Source organism: Gracilinanus agilis, chromosome 3 (assembly GCF_016433145.1).
Source record: "Gracilinanus agilis isolate LMUSP501 chromosome 3, AgileGrace, whole genome shotgun sequence".
NCBI classification, from domain to species: Eukaryota; Metazoa; Chordata; class Mammalia; order Didelphimorphia; family Didelphidae; genus Gracilinanus; species Gracilinanus agilis.
The window spans coordinates 165,776,737-165,789,031 of record NC_058132.1 but is presented as its reverse complement, the minus strand read 5'-3'; the positions used below and the strand labels follow the sequence as shown (position 1 = coordinate 165,789,031).

At 36.3% G+C, this 12,295-nt stretch overlaps 1 protein-coding gene across 1 annotated transcript; it reads right to left on the bottom strand.

Moving 5' to 3' along the window:
* Positions 1-3,335: 3,335 nt before the first annotated feature.
* LOC123240652 (olfactory receptor 150-like) lies at positions 3,336-4,271 on the bottom strand. Its single transcript, XM_044668363.1, has one exon. The coding sequence runs from the start codon at positions 4,269-4,271 to the stop codon at positions 3,336-3,338; it is 936 nt and encodes a 311-aa protein (XP_044524298.1).
* Positions 4,272-12,295: the final 8,024 nt, after the last annotated feature.

Genomic DNA, 12,295 nt, shown 5'->3' with positions numbered 1-12,295 from the left:
CATCTGGAAGAAACATATTTATACCGTATATAAACACCCAATTTTGGAGTCAGAAAGGCCACTACTTCAACTGCCATTACTCCAAGTTACTATCTAAGATTAGAAATTACAAACTGAAAATTTCAAAAAAAAGTAGAAATTACAAATAAATTGCAAAATGGGAAGTTTTCACGCAGAGAGTCACAGGTGTGGATAAAAACATATATATATATATATATATATATTTATAAAATATGAAGCAGCATGATATAACCCAAATATATGTACATATATATCTCCATATATGAAGGATGTGGTACAGTGTTTTTATTGTTGTTTGGTCATCTCAGCTGTGTTCGACAATTCCTGACCCCAGCTGGAGTTTTCTTGGCAAAGATAGAAGAGTGATTCGCCATTTGCCTCTCCAACTCATTTTACAATTGAGGAAACCGAGGTAAACAGTGTTAAATGACTTTCTCAGGGTGACACAGGTCATGAGTGTTGGAGACCAGATTTCTGAACTCAGGTCTTCCTAACCCCAGGCTCTACATTCTATCTCTACACCTCTGAGGTGCCCATGGTAAGATTTTAACTGTCCTAATAACAATAAACTTGAAGTCTGTAAGAAGGGGGGTGATTATGAGGATTGGGGTGTAGTAAGGAAACCACTAAATAGATGTGTAATGACCTCTCCTCCCTCACAGCCACTCCTCCTTACTGGGAGACAAAATGGGGGTTTCTGAGGAAAACAGGGGACCCCAGTAAATCATGCTGGGGTTAAAGGGATGTCGTCCCCTCAAAGTGAAAAGAATGTAACCCCAATAGGATGTTGGTGCCAGTCAGGGTACCCAGAAGCCTCCCCCTTATTCCCAACTGGAGGTCAGGCTTAAAATGGAGTTCAGCCTGCCTCCCTTCACTAACCCTAATACTCTGCCTCCCACCAATAGCTTTCACCACCAACAGGATAACACGGCAAGGTTTATTTCAGGAACTAATAATAGAAGGAAAGGGAATAGAGTTGACAGGAAAGAGGGAGCAGGGTAATTCCCGAATCCCCCCAAAGTCCTTGACGACGCCAGGTACCTTCAGAGATTCAGAGCCCAAAATCTGATCCCCGTGTTCCTGGAACACAGCTTCACTTTCCTATGCCCATTATTGTATTTTCTGTAGCTAGGGTCAATATTAAACACAGGGGAATATTATTGAGCAATGCCCAAAGCCAATGGGACCTGGGGATCGGATCCCCAAAGGAAGTCCAGACACCACTCCACCAGCCAACCCAGTTGATGGTGTTGATGGTTATCAGAGAAACTCAGGAACCAAAGATTATATCAAGGAGAAACTGCTGTTCTTCTTTGAAAGGTTTAGGAAAAACCTCCAAAGCTCACTTTTAGGGTCTTACAGCCAAAAACAACCATCCTCCACAGAGACTTCCCCCACAAGTTGCTCCTTCTGGCTCTTCTGTCCCAAAACCCCTTGCTCTTCATCAACAGTCACTGGCCCTGCTTCCTCAGTGTTCTAACTGCCAAAGTTCCAAAATGCCCCAGCTTGCATTGCATTCTTACAAGTCCCAAGTCAAAATTGTAAACAACTCAATAATATATAGAGTGGGAGGCTTGGAGTCAAGAATCCCCGAATTCTAAACCTTAGACATTTAATATCTTCGGGACCCTGACCACACTATCAAATAGGGTTAATAATGCCACATACCTCAAAGATTTATTGTGAAGATTAGATGATTTAAGGTAACACATATGAATATTTTGCAAGTGTTAAAATGCTAAACCCCCTTATCTACATCTATGTAAGTGTTGGTTACTATGAATAATGTCACTGATTATTATCATTATTAATCTCAGCTCTTCCATTTAGTGTCTGTGTGACCCCGAAAAGTCACTTAACCTCTTTATGATTCAGTTTTTAACCTAGAAAACAATGATAATAATGTCATTGATTTCAAACTGTTGTTGCAAAGATGAAATGAGATGAGATAACATGAAATATTTTGAAGATGTTAAAGTTCTACATAAATACTTCCCAGTGTTCTATTGTTGTTGTTCATACATCCCAGCTTTTATACCTTTGACCCACGTAACCAAGAGCAAATTCTTTCACCTCTCAGAGTTTTAGGAAATTTACCTGCAAATTGAGGAGGGTGGACTAAATGACATTTAAAGTTGGGGTGGCTCAGTGCCACAATGGATAGAGCGTCAGGCTTGAAGATGGGGGTCCTGGATTCAAATCTGACCTAAGACATTTTCTAGCTCTGTGACTCTGGGCAATCACTTAATCCTGATTGCCTAGACCTTACTGCTTCTTCTGCCTTAGAACCAATAATTAGTATCTATTCTAAGACAGAAGATAAGGCTAAATAAATAAATGGATGAATGAATGAATGAATGAATGAATGAATGAATGAATAAAATAAAGTATTGTATTTCTAGTGCTATAAAGTTAAGCTTCTCTAAAACTAGGTAATCCATGGCATATGTATACACATACATGCAAAGTCACACTGATAAATGATTAATAATTATCATATATGTATATACATGTTTCATTGCATATAACACACATTTTAGTTTAACCAAAGTTTTTAACATTTTCTTAAACTAGGTTTCAACACAATCAACAAAAGAATAAATAAAACCCGGATTTGTAAAATTTGCCAATTTCAGAGGCACAAATGTTCACACACTGAAAATTGAACAAACAATTCAGAATCCTTTTGAGCTGGCTCTAACTTATTCTTGCTTACACACACATACACACACACACACACACACACACACACACACACACACACACACACACATATATATATACACAAACACATATAATACATATTTATATTCCCACTCATATATATATATATATGCATATATCTACAAAATGTAAGTCAGATAAAGAGAGATATGGGTCAGGAGAACCACTTCTAGCTTTTGACTGATCTCTCTTCTTGGGCTGTCCATGATCACTGGTTTGCTTTGGAAACTTCATATGTTGAAAATCCAGAGCTATGGATTCATAAGTATTTTGGAAAAGAACAGAACTGAGTTGCAGGCTAATCTAAATCCCTCAGAAGAAGAAAACACCTATCAGTAAGTAAAATATTGAATGGGCTTTGAAAGAAAACTCATTTATATAAATTTATTGATGAATTCCTTTAATAATATATCGACTGTTTACAGAGAGCACTACTCTGTAATAGATAAAGGAAATGTATAAAAGGGTCTATATATTCTCTCACTTTAGAGAGTGGAATGAATGAATGAGTGCATTGTTCATACATTGGGACAGACATCAGTTAAGAGCATCTTAGTACCATAAAATTCATTAATCTGACATTTCTCCTTTCATTGGAATTTTCTTCTGTCTATCTCTTTCCTAAAGGCAATTTTGACATCTTTATTTCTCAGACTGTAGATGAGAGGGTTTAGCAAAGGGACAATGATAGTGTAAAAAACAGAGGACACTTTTCCCTGATCCGTGGAACTGACTGAAGATGGCTGCAGATATATGAATGCAGTGGAGCCAAAGAAGACACCAACTGCTGCAATATGGGAGCTGCACGTGCTGAAGGCTTTGGATCTGCCTTCAGTGGACTGAATTTTTAAAATGCTGGCAATGATGAAAACATAAGAGCAAATAATGGTCAATGTTGGGAAAAGGATATTAAATGCACTGAAGACCAGAGCCACCACTTCATTGACATAGGTGCTGGAACAAGAGAGCTTCAAGAGTGGAAGGAGGTCACAAAAGTAATGATTGATGGCATTTTCCTCACAAAAGAGCAATCTAATCATGCAGCCTGTGTGAACTGTGGCCCCAATCAGGCCCAATGCATACACCCCACCCACCAACCATGAGCACATCTGAAAGGACATAATAAGACTATAAAGAAGGGGGCGACATATAGCAACATAGCGGTCATATGCCATCACAGCCAACATTTGACATTCAGAAATGGCAAAAAAGACAAAAAAATAGAATTGAGCCATGCAGTCAGGGTAGGAGATGGTATTCTTCTCTGATGAAAAGTTCACCAGCATTTTGGGAATGATGACAGTTGATTGACAAAGATCAATGAAAGACAAACTGCAGAGGAAATAATACATGGGAGTGTGAAGGTGGGAACTGAGTTTAATCAATATGATCATGCCCAGGTTCCAAACCACAGTAACTACATGAATGCCCAGGAATAGGAGGAAGAGTGGCAGCTGGAGCTCTGGCTGGTCTGTCAGTCCTATGAGAATAAACTCAGTTACTAATGAGTAATTTCCTTTCTCCATTCTTTTTGAGTGTAGAGTAAGAGGAGGAAAGAACCTGTAGATATGATAGAGGAAAAAAGAAGTCTTCATTAATTCAAATTTCAAATTAGTGCTCAGTCAGAAGAATAAAATTATAATGTTGATTTTTACCCTTTTCTGTCTCTATCTTTTCCTATATGGAAATTGTGGGGGAATTGAGTGAACCACAGTGACTCCCTCTTGAGACTCAGTTCTAGATCTAGCTCAGTTTCCTTTCCATTCAGTTACTAGTCTTGTCCAATTTCTGCCTTATGCAAAAGCTTTTTTCAGCTCTAGGAATTGTAAGATAACTTTATTGCATTATGTGAACCTAGACCTAGGCAGGTCTGGTAAGCTGGACCACTTCTTTCTCATGCTTAGATTCTTAACTAAGGACCTAGGTTATGTTAGCCAGAAACCCAATCATATCCAAAGACTGATGCAAGGATTTTTCTCACAATTACATCTCAAGTAATCAATATGTCTTATCTGAAAACTGGCCCTCTACTGGTCAATTATTCTTTCCTTCTTTCTTTGAAGACAGATACTTAAAAGAGGATTGAGACATCTCTTTTCCTGATTTCAGGGAATTCCACCTATTCAGTGTCCACTTCCCAATTTGGAAAGTCCTTAATCTTTCCTCCAATTAGACATCAAATTGTCTAATCTTATATCCTATATTGTAGACTATTAATTATTTTCTTTTGATGCATAAAAACCAGTCTCCCCTGTATTTGGAGTCTAGTGCCAAGTTGAAAAGGTCTGGTCCTGAATTGCTATGCAATTTGGATTCATTGTTTAATAAACAGATATGCTTGGAAGTTCAAAACTTCATTTCCTCAATTAATTCAGATTTTACCCATCTTACCTACAACTAGTTACAGGAAAAAACTATGAATATAAAGTACTTAAATTTTGGCAAAGCATTTATTGATCAACATTTGAAATTAAGATAAAAATGTATGTATAACCTTGATCTATATCTTACATAAAACCATAGATGGTATGCATATTAAATCTGATTATGACAAATCTTGGAGAAATCACTAACATTTTGAACAAAACATGATTAAAAAAATCATGATAGGTTATGACAATGAGGCAAATCTAATATAATTAAATTTACTAAGGATAAATGCAAAATCCTTCAAGACACTTAAAAGAATCAGGTTAAAAACCATAAAAGTAGGAAGGAATGCTTAACAGTTTATTTAACAAAGATCTGGGGTTCTTAGTATACTAAACACTCAATAGGATGCAATATAATGTGGTAGTCAGAAAATATAGTGTAATCTTGGGCAAATTAAAGGAAGCACAGCTTCTAAGAAAGAAGAGTTGATGAATGTACATCTTAGTCAAACCACATATGAGATATTTTGTCCAGTTCTATTTCTCATAATTGAGGAAGGATAGTTTGTAAAATTTTAGCTATGAGAGTGGAAGAATCAAAGGAACATGATAAATGTTTCTAAGTGTTTTTTTAAGGTCAGTCATATGGAAAAGGGGCTTTAACTTGTTCAGTTTGTGCCCAAAGAGCAGCACTAAGAACAATGCACAAAAGTTGCAAAGAAGCAGATTTAAACTTCATGTGGGGATAAAATTCATAATGATTATACGTGACCCAAAGTGAAATGGACTACCTTAGAAGTAGTGGGTTCTCCTTCAATACAGGTCTTCAAGGAGAAGCTAGATGGCCATCACTACTAGGGTGTATATTGGGGAGGTTTTAGAGAGGGGAATTAACTAGATTGAAGTACCCTTCCAACTCTAAAATTCTGCAGTTCTATAAGGCTGAGCTATGGTCACTCCATCCAAAATCTCTCTCTTTTTTTTTAAATCACCCAGTAGTCAGCCCCAGGCCATTGTTAACGATGGTTAGAACAGTCTGTGAAGATGTCCTTTCTTTTGCAAAGGGTTAAATCTCCGTGAATCTCTATTAGAAAGAAGAATAATGTCAGATTAATCTAATACTCACCCTCCAGCATTACCACTTAGAGCTTCTTCACCCACAGAGTGCTGACAGCTAGATGTCTTCTGTGAAGGTTTTTATGGTCCTATTATAAAGCCCTCTAATCCTTTTTAGTGTTGATGGGAATTAAGGCATAGAACTCAGTCTCTGAAGTGCTTTGGCAACTGATTTGATTTGAAGATGATTATTTCTAATTGGGACTTTATCCAGTGTCCTTTTAAACTGTAGAAAAGGAAACAGTGTTCACTGGTGTCATCTGAGATATCAATGATGTAACTAGGGGATATAAAGCTATTTATAAGATTCCTAGAACCTCATTAGTTATATGCGGGGGCTCCTGCAGGGACTCATCTCATAAGGGATCCCCCTTTTCTGGAAAGACATTAATATTTTCCTTTTATTCTCAATTGTTTCCTGTTTATTTTCTCTCCAAATGCACAATGATCTTTTTAAAAAATGACCCATGTTTTACCTGGAGTTTTAGCATTTTGAACCAATTTATTTGAGTTGGGTACTGGAAATCTTAGGGGAGTAGCTAGGTAATGAATACATTAGAGGTCTAGATAATTTGTTTCTGGTTGGATGCTGGAAAATATTTTAATGTAATTTTTAATGTTTGTTTTCTTTCCTTTTTTTTGAAATATAAGAAGTTTGTCCATTCTCTTTTAGAGCCACCCTAACCTGGTATTATGAGAATATTGCCATACAATTGTTGAATTTATTGATCTCCCAAAGTCTGAAAACCGTATGTTTTTGTGTGTGTATACCTAAAGACATAGCAAATGTATAATTGCTTTATGTTGATACATAAAAAGTAATTATTTGGTACTATTTTCATGATCTGAATTCATGTTTTCATGCTCTTTTATTGCAAGCATATACTATAACAATCCAAAGACTATTGTTGCTATGACACTTTGCATTTATTAATTGCATTAATATTTGTGCATTAATATGGACACATGAGAAGTAGTCTGTAGAAAAGATGGCAACTAGTGTACTTGAATGATACTGTCTTGCTTTTACAATTGAAAAGAAAAGTCTTGCAATATTACTGGTAGACCTAGACCTTGAGAATGAGGACATTTTTAAAAATATAGAGTAGAAAAGCGCAATGATTGGAAAAATGTAAAATTAAACCTACTCCTGTTAGGGAAAATGAGACAACTCAGAAAGCTTTTGTAGTATTACCTGGGAATTTGGACCATGACGATATGCCTGAGGAAATAACTTTAGGAAGTTATTCCCATGATTTTCATACTCATCTGTCCCCTTAAAGAGGCAGAATTGCTCAAAAAGGCAAAAGCCTCTCAAGGCAATGATTTAACTTATCACAGCCTTCTAGAACCACTGAGGGGAAAAGGCTACAGTTGGTGAATGCCTGATGATCTGGGAAGGACATTGGACTATGGAAAATACTATTACAACCTACTAAGGAAAGCATCCTGTTAAGAAACCTAGGTATTCGAAGATCAACTCATCCCTTTCTATACACAAGTAAAGAAAGCAGCTTTCTTCTTCAACTGTAAGACTTGCAAAGGAAAACCAGAAATCTTTTGTAAATGAGTACCACCTCATGAATATGACTTTAGTCAAGATAGATTATGAAGGACAAACCAAGAGGCTGCTAGAATTAATGGAAAACATCCTCAGGAGGCAATCCTACAATGACTAAATTTTTCACAATTAAATTCAGCAATTACATTTCATCAGTGAGTAAGGCTAAAGCCATGTATCTGTGGTAGACAGACACTATTGTCCCAAATTGCTATTTTCTTTGGATGTGAGCTGTGTCCTCCAGTAGAAAAACATGAGGAGGCTTGGGATGGAAAAATAAGAGTAGGCCTAAGACACTGAAAGACCCTTGATTCAGATAAAGTTGAAAGAGGGTCTAAGAGCAATAGTTGTAGTGGCTGTGAAAAACATCAGTGATGCACAGCCAGATGTCACCTACCATAAATATATGCAAACAAATGAGGGACAAAGATAAGAAAATTATTTAATTTTGTCTGTAATACCACACATTTCAAAGGAGAAAAATCTCATGAGTTTATCCTTAGGATGGAATAATATGTCCAGAGATTAATATAGATAAATATTGTGAAAGCTGAGAATTCAGGCAAGATTACACATGACCACAGCTATGCCAAAACAGAAATCATTGCCAACAATGGCTGAGGTGAGACAGGTAATCTTGAACTTCAGAGGACAACATAAAAGAAGGGCTCAACCATATCCAGTCCCAGGTCTCATCTATCAAAAGCTGTAGATGCAAAAAAAGGTGAGAGCACAACCACTGCTCAGTTACATGCAGAAGACCAGGAACAATCAGATGAAAGATGGAGCAGTTCATAATCCTATTCTGCTACTACTGAAGGGGAAGAAAACCTGACATATGAACACCTCCATTAGGTATTCATCAGAGTAACTGAACCTCCTTCTGTTAAAATTGGGTTTTAGCCAGCAATACCTGAGAACACAGCATGGATTGTGCCAAAGCTAAAATCTCCTAATCTAGTTTCATGAAAACAGGATGGGCTTGAGAAAGAGTTCATCCTGGTCTCTGGGAATTGTAACACTATGTAAGAAGATGTAATAAGACTGAAAAGTAAGAGTAGAGAAGTTAGGTTATGAAGAGCTTTTAATGCCAATATTAAAAACACTTTAAGGGCAGAAATCATATCTGCTTTGTTTCTCAAGTACATAATACAGTACTAAATGCTATACTGTTTCTGAGATTATATGTCTATTGATCCATTAACAGAAGCAGACCAGATTGTTCCTTCACACTGATAACAGTCTGACCAAATTGCCCTTTTTACTGTTCCTCACATACAATACTCCTTTTCTCATCTCCAGCCATTGCATAGGCTGTACCTTATATCTGAAATGCTTCCTCTCTTTACTTTTCAGTTCTTAGAATACCTAATTTTTTCTTCACTGCTCGGAGCAATCACTGTCATGTATACAAAGCTTTGGTCAATCACTGCTATCTATAAGAGGTTTTCCCTAATTCCCCAAGGAGTTAAAATCTTTCCTCAAAAAATTACTGATTTATTGCATGGTTACATATAAGTTATGAAGAGTCAGCCTTGAAACCAGAAGACCAGGACCCAAGTTCCTCCTCTTGGTCATGCATACTATGACCATAGTTGTCACTTAAACTTTCTGTGCCCCCAGACTCTTTCTCTCTTTAAGATTATAAATTATAGAGAAGGTGCCCATCTACAAAGGTAGAGGAAGTTTCTTCATCTTGGAGATCTATATGTCAATAAATTACAAGTCCAGTCCATAACCTTATATCATATATATATATATGTATGTAGGTATTTCTAAATGTTCTCTCCCCCAATAAAATGCAAATTCTTTAAGATCAAGGAACATTTTTCCTTCTTCCTTTGTATGTCCATTGTTTAGCATTGTGCCTGGTACATTATAGGTGGTAATTAATGCTTATTGACTGGTCAATTGACTGACTTCAAATTATTGCTACTATATATTCCTGCAGACATTGTAGAATTGGCTTCTATGTGAATGGGTAGAAAGATATTCAGTTCCACTTTTGTTACGTGGGAAGCCAATAAGAGAAACAGTCTCAAATAGATAAAAATCTGAAACTCCTCTTTTGACTTCTTTTCTGATCCACACCTTTCCTTATTGAAAAGCTTTAAGTTCCTAGCAAAACAACAGTTAAGAGGTTAACTATTTCTCTCCAAGACTAAAGACAGAAATTAAGAAAAAGGCTGTCTGGACTCTAATCTGTTTCTAGATACCTCAAGGTCAATAATGGACAAAATTTAGGCAAAACCTCCTCCAGTGGGGGCTATTCGTCCCTGAGAAAGTATTCCCAGACTTACCTTTTGATAATGGGCCAGCCAAAATTCAGCCTTGGCCTTGTTCTATTCTGAAGTCAAATGAGATTTTTTGTGTTTTGATATGACATAATTTGTAACTTCTGCACATCTGCAAAGTTTCAGGGCAGGGGTTCTCTTGTGTGAAATGAGTCTTGAAATATATATAATAAACTCCATGCTCCCAGAGACAGAGCTGGAAGCATGAGATAAAAGATCTTCAGTGTCCTTACTTCTTATCAACTAAGCTGTCCTTATCAGATTATCGGAGATGATAAATAGATTTCAAGAATGTTATATCTGTGCCTGTGGACATATATGTGTACATATTATTGATGTTTATGTGTATAAAAGTACGTTTTAGTAGTACATCAATGCATTTCCATTTCTGCTTACCCAAAGGGGTCCATACCTGTCTCTGCATCAGGATCTATGCTTCTTACCTATTTAGTGTTTACAAATAAGTTGAGATTATTTCACATACAATATTCTAATAATTCACTTTACTGAATAAAACTGAGGGGATTTGAGGCCTGGAGAGAATAGGGATCTAGAGGGAGCACATTTATATAGTGCATAAAGATCCAGGTAGAGAACCAGTGATGTTGGCCATCACTTAAACTAGCATTAGTCCTAGCAACTCTCTAAGCCAAGAAGTTATCAATAAATTACTGATCTGAAACGGAGGAGGGAATTTTCATACTGGGTGCTGCACACATCAATGAAATTACAGATATGGAAGAAAATGCATAAATATACATATATTACAAGCATACATATGAGGTAATATTATGTAGTTTAAATTTATCTATGTGTGCATGCATACACACACACACACTCTCTCACACACACACACACATACACACACACACACACACACACACAAGAGGCAGCATGGTACAGTATTAATTCCCCCAAGAACTTGAAGTCAAAAGACCTGAGCTTTGAGTGACTAGGTGATACACTGGATAGAATTAAGCCCTGAGTTCTAAATTTGCCTTAAACACTAACTAGTTGTATAAGCCTAGCCACATCATTAGCCCCTCTCTGCCTCATTTTCTTTACCTTAAACACCTGAAACAGAGACATTACTGGAACCTACTTTAAAGAATTGTTTTAAAAATGAGATAATATGTGCCAAGTACTTTGCAAATGTTGACACCATCTATAAACCCAATCCTGGCTGTTGTTGTTGTGCTTGTGTTAATAAAGCCCAGCTCTTCAGCTTACTATCTTTGTAACCATAAACAAGTCACTTCTCTGAGTTTCAGGATATTTATTTATAAAATAAGGGAATTGAAATAAATGAAATCTAAAGTCCATTACACTTATAATATTGTGAAACTAATTTGCTCAAATACTATGTAATCAATGGCATATATTCACATACATACAGTGTTCAATTCATAAATGTTTAACTAGATCCTCAGGGGAAAAATGTATGCACAACACACTTTTTAGTTTAATCTGTATTATTAACGTTTTCACCAACATTTTCTATATAATCAACAAAACAATAAACCAAACTCTGATTTTATGCATTTTCTAATTTATGAGGTATAAATGTTCAAACTGAAAATTTAACCATTTTAAACTCATTCAAGCACACCCCTGCATATACATATACACATAAAAATATAATACATATTCACATATACACATTTACATACACATGTACATATACAAATATATGAGTGAAAGGAAGAGAGATAGATCAGAAGAACCACTTCTAGACTTTGGTTAACTTCTCTTCCTGGTCAGTCCATGATCTTCTTGAAACCTTCTTCAAACTTTCTCCTTGGTTCACATGGGAATCATGTTAGAAACCAAGAGCCATGAATTATTAAATACTTTGGAAAAGATCAGGACTGAGTTGCATATTAATCTTAATCCCTGGGAAGAAGAGAAAATCTATCAATGACTACAGAACAGGAAAGCTTTTGAAGGGAAACTCATTTTTCTAGCTTATTCCTTTAACAAGCATTTATTGACTATTTATGAAGCACATATCCTTGTAAGAGGTGTTAAGCTTAAAAGGGCCTATTTGGTTTCTGACCTCAAGGTACCAGTTAAGAAAACAACATTCTCATTAATTATGGTGAGAACCCCAGCTTCTCTCAGAAGAAAGAGAACAGCTTTCCAGGAAAGAGATGATTCCAAGAAACGAATTGAGAATAACTTCCCAATGGGTTTGTTTTTTTTCTCTC